This window comes from Phyllostomus discolor, chromosome 5, assembly GCF_004126475.2.
Source record: "Phyllostomus discolor isolate MPI-MPIP mPhyDis1 chromosome 5, mPhyDis1.pri.v3, whole genome shotgun sequence".
Taxonomy (NCBI): domain Eukaryota; kingdom Metazoa; phylum Chordata; class Mammalia; order Chiroptera; family Phyllostomidae; genus Phyllostomus; species Phyllostomus discolor.
Window position 1 is genome coordinate 34,165,687 of NC_040907.2, and position 12,202 is coordinate 34,177,888.

The 12,202-nt window shown below is 50.2% G+C and overlaps 1 protein-coding gene across 8 annotated transcripts in view; it reads right to left on the reverse strand.

Moving 5' to 3' along the window:
* Nucleotides 1-12,202, reverse strand: part of LOC114496646 (BEN domain-containing protein 5) — a 1,079,970-nt gene that overhangs the window by 192,124 nt on the left and 875,644 nt on the right. The window contains exons 4-5 of one of the 8 annotated variants that reach the window (XM_028512268.2): nt 11,048-11,196; nt 5,193-5,406 (exon numbers count right to left, since the gene is read on the reverse strand). The exons of 6 other annotated variants lie outside the window; for them this stretch is intronic. In XM_028512268.2, coding sequence (XP_028368069.1) covers nt 5,193-5,406; nt 11,048-11,196 — 363 coding nt within the window. The remainder of the gene's footprint in view (nt 1-5,192; nt 5,407-11,047; nt 11,197-12,202) is intronic. One more of the 8 variants, XM_036026059.1, reaches the window with a different exon arrangement.

Here is a 12,202-nt window from a genome sequence, read left to right on the forward strand (position 1 = left end):
CAAAGCACTCGTCAGAGTCTAATAAAACTGCAATCACGCTGTCTTCCCTACAGAATGGAACACTTGGGCACCCCCCCACCCCCTCTAGCCCAGGGCAAGAAGAAGGTGGACACTCACAGTGACCTTGCTCAAACCCGAAGCACACGAGGGAGACACCTGTCCTGAGACCTGTTCTGAAGTTCAGGTGTCTGGCTCTAAACCTAGCGGCTGTGCCACTGCTCCTGGGAACCTCCTTGGGTCTCAGTTTCATGAGCTAGGAAAGCAGGATGTCAAACCAGATACCCTAGGGACCTTCCTCCAGCTCTGAGTCCCCGGAAGGTAGTGATGTGGTAAAGAGGCCGAGGAGAGGGACAGGGGAGGGAGGGGAGTGGGTGCATGGCCCCCAGAGCCCCTGGTGTGAGTTGGAGAAGACGTGGGAAGAGAAAGCAGCGTGTGGAGGGCGGTTTCCAGAGAGGCCTCCCCGGCACTCCAGTCACTCCCCTCCCGGGGTGAGGGCGCCGAGCGGCGCCTCGGGGTGATGAAGAGGCTTTCGGGACACTCTAGATATCAATCATCTGCAGCTGCCAGGAATGTCTCCCTCTGCAAGGGAGCATTTGAGATTACTGCTTAATTAACAAGGTTTATAATGGCGCTAATGTGTCCTATTAAAAAAAGTTATTAAAATTAACCAGAACTCAACGCTGGGGCTCATTTGGAAAACTCAGACACGCTGCAGAAGGTCATCTGACCTTTAATAAGGTTTAGCTGTCATTCTGGAGCCCGACGCCAAAGCGAGCCTGTCCGCCAGCCCTCCTGCGTTCCCTCCTCCAGCAGCGTCCATGTTCACCCACCCCCCTGCTAGCCGGTAAGCTGCGCTTTATAATCAGAGAATAGAAAATTCTCACCAGCCCTGCGAGCATCAAGGCTTCTGCCATTTGTACACGGCAAATGTGGCTGAATGTGATAAAATCATACAAAATAAATACAAACAGTCTCAACCCAGCAGACGGCTTGCATGGGAAAAGCCAGTCAAACGCAATCTGGGAGAGCTCAAATAATGAAGCCCCAAAAGGGGGTTTCTGGGGGGTGGGAGACAGACTTCAAGCCAGTGTGGCTGTAGTGAATAAGTAAATAAACACTGCACGACAGGGGACCTCTGGAGACCAGGGGCGCCTGCCAGCTCACTTCCGCTGGCTCTGATCTTGCCAGTTGTAAGGCCTTGGGCAAGTCAGTTTCCTTCTCCTTCACTTGCATGGCAGCCAAGCACATGTGTGCTCAAAGGCTGCAGCTGGACTGGGCCTCCAGGGAGGCAAAGACGCAGTGAGAAGAGAACAGAGGCACAAGGCACTCGGGGCTAAGAGGGCAGGGGAGGCTTTCTGAAGGGAGGTTCTCAAGGCAGCCGGATCAGGAAGGACCTGGAAGAAGGCCTCTGTGGTTCATGCCCCAGAAAGGAATGGGACGGGCAGTGAGAGACAAGGTCAGAGGGGTCACCAGAGGCCAGGTCACCAGACACCAGCCAGCGCGGGAAGCGTGGGTTTCACCCCAGGGCCATGGGCACACTAAGGGCAATGGGGACCATGGGCCACGAACTCAGCTGAGGAAAGCTTTGCAGAGAAGAGGGCTGGAGACAGAGCAGAGGGCAGTGGAAGAGGAGCCCACTGGTGGACAGGAGGCCAGGCGGGCAGGAGGAAATCCAGAGTGTGCAGCACGGGCTTCTCAGTGAAGGAGGAGTAGTCATGTCCCACAGTGACGGGCAGGAGGTGAGACGGGCCCTGGATATAGGGAGGTGAGAACAGATTAAGTGGAGGGCTGGGCAGTTACCTGTGAACAGAGGCGATGAGTGTGGGTGACTTTTGCAAGAAACCCAGAGGTGAAAAGGAAAAGAGAGACACGGCAGCAGCTGGGGGGTGGCGGTGGCCTCTAGTGGCTTTGTTTTTTAAGGAATGAGTAGTCAGAGCACATTTCAGTGAGGCCGGGAAGGAACAGGAGAACAGGAATGTAACTGGAGGAACAAGGTCCTCGGGAAGGCGGGTGGGTGGGGATCCCGAGGAAAAGAACAGCCAGCCCCAAAGGAGTACACTCCTTTGGAGGCACGAGGCAGAAGAACGGGGGACACAGTTAGGTCTGTGGATGTGGGGGTTCAAAGCTGTGGGAGTTCCATTTCTTTCCCTGGGTGAAGGAAGAGACAAGGCCATCTTTTGAGAGAGGCGTGGACGGCTGTGTTTGAGGCAAGTAGAGAAGGCTTGAAAAGAGCTTGGAAAGTGGCGGGGCGGACCAGTGAGGGGAACCTCGAGGAGCTTGAAGGCTTGAAGACAGTGAATCTGCAATGGCCCCAAGCCACAAAGCTGAGGTATTTTCTTCCAGATTGTTCTGTAGCCCTGGGCACTAGGTTAGCCTCATAGAACATCATCTGCATGGGGTTTGCAGAACAGTAAAGATGCCTATTTGGTCCACTGGGAAGCCAGGACTGGGAGTGTGGTGGGGACACCAGGCATCTACTGGGTGCTGACGCTACACTGGGCTTGGGGAAACGAAACCATGACACGACCCAGGGTAAGATCAAAGTTAAACTAGTGCAGAGCCGGGGCTCAACACCAGGCGCTGGACACCTGGTTCCACTTCCTATTTTCCATCACACTGCACTGGGAGCTGACAGGGGAGGGCCTGGAAGCTGAAAAGCACTGAACAACCATGAACTTCAGTGCTGTGACCACCCTGCGGTCACACTGGCTCCACAGAGTCAGCTCACCTGTCAAAAAGGTCGATAACTTCTTTTCACACCTCGAACAACCATTGGCAAACCATAATCTGAGACAGCCCTCTCAACTGTTTTAAGAGGCGAGTGTTCAGCTGAGGAAACTGAGATACAAAGGGAAAGAGATTTACAAAAAATCACACCAAGGGTCTGTCGGGGGATCAGCATGCGGGCAGGTCTCAGAGTCACTCGTTCAGCCCTTGTTTGCTGAGCTCCTCCTGTGACCAGGCCCGGTGCGAGGCCACGAGGACGTGCAGATGAATCCCACTGGGCCAGACTGGCCCCCGAGGCAGACACACTGCAGATGACTCACACCACGTGGCAGTGGAAGGGCAGCCGGTCACTCGAGGGCACCTGGGTCCTGCTGAGTCACAGTCCGACTTGTATCACGGAGTCAGAGGTCAGCCACCTACCAGGCGGGCCAGGGCTGCCCCCCCACCCCGGAGAGCCTTTATCTCAGGGTGACCTCCCAAATTAAGCTCTACCAGTTCAGACAGCAGACAAACTAAAGGTTACCTCTGACTGTCTAAAAATAAGTAGCTGCCTAAATCAATTAACCATGAGTCAGCCAGGCAAGGGAGGCAGCTTGCTACAGTGGCACAAGCCCCAGACCAGCATCTAGGGTGTGGGTTAGAATCCAGGCTCTAAAACCTTGTAGCTGTGGCCTCAGGCTGGTCAGCTAATCTGTCTGTGTCCTGCCACCTTGACCTCCAAAATACACCCAGATCTGAACCCCCTTCTCCCTCTCACTGCTATAATCTTGGTCCACGGTACCACCATCTCTCCCCAAAGCCACTGCACCAACCTCCTAACTGATCTCCCATTTGGCCACTGCCTGATGGGAAGACCTCCACTGCCTTTCTCCTGCAAGTGGAGAAAATGCAGGCTGCTTTCTGCGTCCCGCACGGCCCTCCCAGACTGGCTCTCGCCCACCGCCCTGACCTCACTCCCCCCTCACTCATGACTGCAGTCGCTGGGCTTCTGCATCCCTTCAGGGTGCCTTTGTACCTGCTGTCTGTCCCACCTGCTCAGCGACCTTCAGGCCTTCCCGGGGCTGCCTCCTCCACACCCAGCTCCCATGCACCTCCTCAAACGGGCCTTCGCCCACCTGCCCCGCTGACACGGGCCTCTGCGTCCTTCCATGTCACAGGATGATCTCCACAGCCCTCATCAGTACCTGAAATCACCTGACTTGTTCCTGGACATATTTGTCATTGGTCCCAAAACCTGGCACAGGGCCTGCTCAAAATCCATGTTGTGACTAATTGTGCCTTACTTCCTTCATCAAAACTGGACACTTAGAGACGGGCGGCTAGGAACACAGCTTCTGCAGCCGGCCTTTCTGGCTGGGACCCCGGCTCTACCCCTACAAGCTATACGATCTGGGCAAGTCACTTAATATCTCTGTGTCTCTGTTTCCTCATCTGTAAAATAGGAGACTCCTACTATGGGCTACTATTATGAGAATTAAATGAGTTAACACACGTAAAAGTATTTTTAAAACAGAACCATAAGAACAAAGCCCAGAACCTGAAACATAGTGAGTGCTCAGAAAACTCAGCAAGTACCACAGCATCCTCTCTGCTCCTGGGTACTACCTGCCCACCTCTGCGCATTGAACTATCGGTACAGTAACTAGCTGTTCTCGTGCTCACCTTCCCCATGAGACTGGGAGCTCCCTACAGATGGAAGCTGTGCCTTATCCCTCTTTGTGTCCTCAATACCCAGTAGAGGGCCTGGCAAAGGATACGAGCTCAGTGACTGAAGGGAGAGAGGGTGGGAGAGACAAAAAAAGAGGGAAGACGGGAGAGAGGGAGGGAGGGAGGGAGAAAGGAAGGAAGAAAGGAAGGAGGAAGGAAGGAAGGAAAAGAAAATCAAAGCGTCTAGGATGTAGCTATGTCTTTAGGGAGACGAATGATACCATGTCTCTTTGCCTCCCCCCAGCCTCCCCCAAACACCAGAACGGATACTGAGAACAGTGCCCCTCAGCAAGTCTTTGTCTTGTTAACTGCTGCGGGCAGGATGCTGGGGCTCCACAAACTGCGTCACCCCAACTTGACCTCTGCTCTCTCTGGACACAGCAGCGCTCCTTCCCCATCCCCATGCCTTTGTTCCGGGTGCTTCTGCCTCCGGAGGAATCTCTCTTTACACACGTGTATCTCCATGTCTGATGCATCCTTCAAGGCCCAATTCAGTGACCCCTTTGCCAGGAATCCTTCCCCGATTTTCCAGCTAGGGGTCTCCTCCCCTGAGAACTAACTCCCTTGACACAATGTCCCTCTCCCATGCTAGCTCCCTGCACTGTCTTATGTCCACAGCTCATTGTCTCTGTTAAAGGTGAGCTGTCCCTGTGCCCACCCCGGAGCCTGGGGTAAACAGGCCTCAGTAGGGTTTGCTGAGCTGAACTGTGCCTGATGCATCCTTCCACGGTGCATCTGACCAGGCTGCAGTGACCTACCTCTGACGATGCTTAGTTTGTGAGGCGAGAGGGGTGGCTTGGGGACGGCGTCTTTCTTTTTTTTTGTGGCAACTCCTGTGACACTTCTGTTCTTCAGAACATCTGTCCCCCAGATCATGACTGCCAAGTTCTTTGTGTACTTGGAATCTCCTTGGGTTACTTGTAGCTGGTGCCACTTCTCCTCATCAACCCAAATCCCGCTTCCCAGATGGACCTGAAAGGGGTAAGGATGCGGGCACCTGTTTAGTTGGACAGGATGGCAGCTAGAAACCCTTCTTGTCCTTTAAAAGACACACCTGCATAACTATATGAGATTCTTCCCATAAATGCTGAGTCAACTTTCTTTAAGGGAAATAATAACACTCATTTACTGAAAGCCAGGTCTTATTCTAGTGCTTTATACCCACTTCCTCAAATCTCCCTGGCAACCCTGGAGGAAGGTGTTGGGACACTATTTCCATTTCAGATGGAAAAACCAGGCTGAGAAAGGGGAAGCAACTTGTCAGAAGTCACTCAGCTATGAAGTGGCAGACCCTGAACTCTACACTACACTCATGTCGTCACAGGCCGCTCAGAGCCTGACCAAATGGCAGGAGCACATCTGTGTGAGTCCCTTCTCTGCAACACTTCAGAGAGACCTCTCTGCTTGTCATGCAAACACCCTGGGATGCATACCCTCCTAGTACAGTGGCTCTCTACATGGTTGCACACAGGGTCACCTGGCTGGCTATAAAAACGCCTGGTGCCAGGACCCCGCTCCCTGGGAGTCTCATCTGTTCCATCTGGGTGGGGCCAGGCACCAGGATGGTTGAAAGCTCCCTAGTGGATCCCAGTGCACAGCCAAGTTGAAAACCCTGCCAGTTGGGGCGGGAGGACAGCTGGCCAGGCTCTGCCACTAACTGGAACATATTTGTGCAGGTCCTCTCCCATCTCTGGCTTCAGTTTTCTGTGAATTTGAACTGGAAGAGTTAGATTTCATTTTTAACTTCCCTCTGGCTCAGAACACCAAGGATTCTAAATTAAATGCAACCACAGTGTCCCGGTCCGATTCTGGGCACAGAGAACAGACACGGTCTTAGGCTTCCGGCTGAGGCAGCACTCAAAGTCTCGGTGCAGGGTCAGTAAGTGCTGGAGGCCCAGCATGCTCAAGCAGGGAGCTACAAGCTCCGAAATGTTTTCTCCTTCCTGGCTCTTTCGACAACTCGGAAAACATATGCTAACATTAATCATCAAAAAATAGAGTTTGACTCTGACATTGTCACTTACATCGTGTTTCTGCTGAGTGTATGGAGGGCGAAAAGGCCTCCGTGGGGGTGGAGGCGAGACAGCTGCTAATAAGCTAAACTTTCTAAGAGGAATGGAAAGGCTCTGCCAAAGGTCCTTGTCTTCAGAAAGACCCGAGGCCGTCAGCACGGCGGGCCAGGAGGTGTCTCAGGAGAAGTTCTGGTCTGACAGACACACATACACACGCCCAGTGTTCAAAGATGATTAAAGACCTTTCTACTGAAGCTTGGCTTGGAAAGGAAGGTGGGCACTACGCAGTGAGCAGACAGGTCAGCCAACAACACTTCTTCCTTTACCAATTACTGAGGTTTTTCAACCATTAAAAAAAAAACACAAAAGGAACACACTCGCCCATGGCTGTCAGTAAGTAAACAATCCACCTGCCACCTCTGACTTCTTTTTGCTCAAAGATGCTCAGACCCCTGCAGGCCTGCTATCAGATAACCAGACCTGCCGGCCTCCCTGCACCTGTGTGGCGAACGGCAGGACTGCAGACCTGTTCGTACGGCTCAGGAAGATGCGCAGCCCTGGAGTGAGATGTGCTGCCTGGGCAACACCAGCCCAAGGTCAAGTCTGGCCTTTTCTCTGCAGTCTAAGCTGCAGGTGGGCAGTCTGTGTGCCAGATCAGGCATGCTGAGGACAAGTGCCCTGCTGCTCCCTGCTCCCCTGGTGATATACGCTGCAGCTACCCACACAAGCCTCCAGAGACGGGGGGTAAACAAGGGATGTGAACCAGATTAAATTCAGAATCAGAAAACTGTAGCGATGGAAGATACCTTCGGTTTTTCAAAGGTCTCTGTTCTGTTCTACCCCAGGCTTTGCTTTCCTATAATTTAAAAAGTTGTTGTTAAAACAAAGATGAGTCATTTTAGCCAAAGTTCTACCAGAGAAGGGGGGCACTAATATTTTTTGAGCACCTATAATGAATCAGGTATTGTAGCTTCAGTTTACTTATCCTCATAATGCACTTGAGAGACAAAGATAGGTAAAATTTGTTCCCATTTCACAGGCATGGACAGAGATTCAGGGACTAAATGATTTTTCCTAAGACATACTATCACTAAAATTTGGAATCAAGGTTCCAACCCAAATCTGGATGCCCGAGAAACCCATGCCCTCCCACCTTCCTGCTGCGGCCAGTGTCATGGCAGATCCATCTGTGTCCAGGCAGTTTTCCTTTGTACCTGCCGGGTCACCTCCCTGGCCAGCACTGGGGCAGTTCACCCCTGTGACTGCCCCAGGAAACCCCAGGAAAAAAGCCACATGCTAGTTTTCCTGCCTCCGGACCCCGCGGCCTCTGACCCACCCTGTGAAGTGCCAGGCTGATTTCCTTGAAACACGGCCCCCCTTCTTTGACTGGATGAACCCAGTGGTCTGTGAAAAAGACACAGAGTTTCATGACAACCGCTGGAATCCTGAACAGCTCCCTATTTCCTGTCACATCAAATCCCACCTCCTCCGCTGGCTTGAAAGGCCCTTGAGAATCCTGTTTCCAACCAGCCGACTAACTTTCCTTTCTCTAGTATGTCCACCACTCCAGGAAGCTCCTGAATGCTTTCATTCCTGGGTGTGAATCCTGGCTCTTCTACTTCACTGGTTGAGCATCCTGGGCAAGTCACTCCCCCTCTCTGAGCCTTCCTTTTCTCAGCTGTATAATTGGCCGAACACCACCTGATCTGTGGAGGTGTTTTAAGAATTCAATGAGATAGCTTGAGTAGAACATCAGGACAGCACACTTCCAATAACTATTACTTCCTTTGCCGTCTTTCCCCGCCCATGTCTCTCCTCTTGCCTCTCCCCTGTCCAGGAATGAATGAAGGGAGTATGTCTCCTTCAACCTGCTGACCCTACCAGCCCCAGTCCAAAGTCCAGAAAACACTCCTAACAACTCCAGGGCTAAGTTCTATCCCCTCCAAGCTTCTAGCTTAACAAAACCCTTTACCTAAACCAGGCCTTCAAGGTTTGTGTCCTTGGGGAGGGGTCAAGGCTTTGCCTCTCCCGTCCCCTACAAAGTGATCAGGACTAGTCTGGACACGAAGTAAGAAAGCAATGGTATATTTAATATGCTCTAAGGGCACTGGCTTTCAGTTCTGATGAGCTGCTGTGTCTTGGAGAAGAAAATCTTTTCTGCCATTCTCTCAAGTACAAGGCCAACTTTACAGCACAGAAAGCATCCTAGGGAAGACAAATCACAGGTATAGGCTGGGCATTTGGGGCAAGGGCCCCCGAGGCCAGCAAAGCTCAGGGTCACCTAAAGCAATGCCCAGTCTGCAGGGGAGCCGCAGAATAGACTGGGAAGAGCACTGGCCTAGGGACCAAAATGCTTGGCTTCCGGTTCCTGCCTGCTTGCCTCTAACCTGCTGTACAACTGCAGACAAGTCTCTTCTCTGGATGTGTTTCCCCGTGCGTGCTATGTATAAATTAGACTATTTAAACTTTATTGGTCTTTGTGGCTTTATGAGTCAATGAGTTTTTGAAATAAAATATGTTAGAAAAAGGAAAGCAATACGCTTCATCAAAATCAGAAAGTAACTTTTGTGGCAAGCCCTATTCACATAAAACGCAATTCGCTTTTGGACCAAGATGTGTCAAGAGAGGTTATTAAAAACATGACATCTGGTAGGATAGGGCTTGATCAAAAAATGTCTTTGTAAAATGTTTTGTAGGACAAAAGTAGTTTCCTACCAGGAAACAGACCCCATTCCAATGCCACAGGCTTTGCAGAGATTAGGGCTTTTGCTGTTGCAGGCAAGAGAGGGAAGAGTCAGAAATGACAGCCGAGCCGAGAACAATGAGGGCCACTTGTGGGACAGGGGGACGCTGCCCCGGGAAGCTGCCATCCATTTCCAGTAAGTTCTCTTCCTTTGCTCTCCCTTAGCACTTTTCCCTGCCTGACTACAAATTAGTTGCAAAGAAAAGTCAGGTTAGTAATACATCGGCAACAACCAAAGAAAAAACAAAATTGGCATTCTGCAGATTTGATGTGCAAGTGATGTGTGAAAAAATTAAATGAGATTTAAGAGATCCATTTTTTTTTGGAGGGAAAGCGACACCTTTGCAGAAGAAGCCCCTATAATTCTCAGAAATTGTCCAGTTTTCAAAGCAAGACATAGATTTCTCTTGGAAGCTACTTTAGGAAAATGCCTCTAGTCATTCCACCATGTGATCAAGATGAAAAAGAAATCAAGGAAGAAAGAATAGTCCTTTGTTTAATTCACCTTTAGTTGGGAAGGGTTTACCAAACATAATGGAGTCACTAATGTCCTAAGGGAGCATCGGCCACTTCCAGACGGGGGAGCTGAGGCCTAGAGAAGGGAGGAACCTGCCCTCGGCTGCACAAATAGGTCAGAGACGGAGCTATGCTGAGACGTCAGGCTCCAGGCTTCCTGCTGCCCCTCTGTCATGCTACCTCTCCCCTGCAAAGCAGACTTTTAAAGGCTATCAGCTGAAAGAGGGCAACACAGAAAGGGCCTATGGCCTGGCCCATTGGTTCTGCCTCTGCAGGGGAAGAGCGCCCGGCGGGAGATGAGGGAATGGCAGCATACCCAAGAGAGCCCTGAAGACCAACAGGCTTCATTTCCTCGGCTTGACAATGTTTGCTCTGGCTCACTCTGGCCAGTTCCAGGGATATCTCTGGACGAACCCAAATACAACAACCTTTTCTTTCTCATCAACCCACTGGGGAACAAAAGTGGATAAAGAGAGACCTTCTGAAGCATTAGGCAAGAAAAATGCCCTGACTCAGATGATTCTTTGGGGAGAAGGGGGGGGGATGTCTGGAATGCACACTATGGTGGCCAGGAATAGAACACTAACACTGAACTTGAGCAGTGCCTAGACCAAGCGCTCCAGCATACTGCTTCCAAGACGAAGCATCTGGAGGGTGGGACAGTCTTCTTCCGGCCCTGCTGCTATCTCATCATGTGACTTTGAGACTTCCAAAGGCTATTCCATTGCTTTTAATTACTAATAGTGCTTGGGTTTTCTTTCATGATGCTCCCCGTCGACCCCCAACAAGAGTCTAAAAGAAAAGCTGAGGAGTTAATACGTAGCCCTGGAACTGTGGGCCAACCACCGCTGCACATTCAGCTTGAATGTGCCCGTGGGACAAGGAGCAAGTCTCATTGCCCGCTGCTTCCCTGGCACGTAGCACAGGGCTTAGAACACACAGATAACTCACACGTGGTGAGCGGGTACGCACTGAGTTGCTATCTGTAATCAGCTCCTCTGTCACTCACCTTAGAAGTTTTATGCATCTGCTTTCAGATGGGTAAGGCAGTTTTTATTAAAACATCATTTTTTAAATTTTTCTCAGTAATAAACTATTTTTAAATGTCAGTTGAGTTTTACAGTTGTTTTGGCCCAATAGTAAAAAAAAAAAAAGAGAGAGACAAAGAAAAAGTCCCAGTAAAGGTCCACTAGTTACAACACACGGATTCCGGAAATAGTCGCCTAGGGCCGGGCCAGGAGGCCGCCCCGTCAAGCTGCGTCTCGGAAGCCCCACCATACTCTGCATCTTTACTCTGACTAAAAACACTTGCAGGGAATCGACATTAAGCTTGAAACACTACCTTGCCATTGTCTAGGATATACTTGTCCATGACAGGTGCAGGAGCAGGGTAATAGGACGACGTATTTGCTTCCTCACTGAAAGTGCTCCGCAACTCCGGCTCGGGCTCGAGACATTCTGACTTTACTTTTTCCAAGTCAATGGCGGGACCTAGGCAGTTAAGAAAAGAGATCTGTCTAGAACTCCAAGGAAAATAAAATGCAAATATTTTAAACTATGCATCTATCAATACATAGTGGCACAAAAATTATATATATATATATATATATATATACTGACTTATTTGTGTCCATTGGATTACACTTAACCCCAGGCCTGGAAATAAGGTGAAGTGTGAATGTCACAAGCAAAAAGTGGGAAAACCGGAAGACAAGAATGGACGAGACTCTAAGTATGAACGAGAAGCGCTCTTCTAGGGTGTCACTGTCTGAATGGAAATGCTGGGGACTCAGCTTCCTCCTGCACAGGAAAGAGGTCCTGTGAAGGCTGGGCGGAGAAGACATGCGATTACTGTGATATGCAAATTGTGTATTTGCCACCCCGCCCCGCTTCAGCCTACAGTGGAACGAACAGACCACAACAGATAAACAGAGGTTAAGGAAAATGCCAAAATGCAAAGGCCTCCCATTTCCCAAGACCTAGTATCTAGACAGAAGCATTTCAACCAAGAAATTACAGCACAATACAGACTAGGCCTCTGATTGCCTGATCCAGCAGCTACCTTGATTCTTATTTTAATGCAATCAACACAAATTATGTGCAGATTAAACAGTGAAAGAAAGCTAGATAAATGGTGGTGGTTTCTATGGGGGATAATTTTTCCTCCATTAGTTTGTAAAAATGATGGACTATTTTTTAAATCGCCTATTGTGTCTTGATTACCAAAGGGCAGAGAAACAGGAGGAAAATGAGTAAATAAGGCCAAATGAGTTGATTAACTTTTGCAGGAGAGCAACTCCGAAAGCTGACAGAGAGCTGAGCATCCTGGAAATTCACCCTATGCAAAAATTTCAGGAGCGGACTGGGGTCAGAGATTAGCTACTTCCACAGCAAGTCCCATGCTGTGCATATAACTTCAGTAACAGATGATTTCATGGTCCAACCTCATCTTACCCTAACCAGGGGGACAGCTTGGTACAGAGCTCTTTATATACTA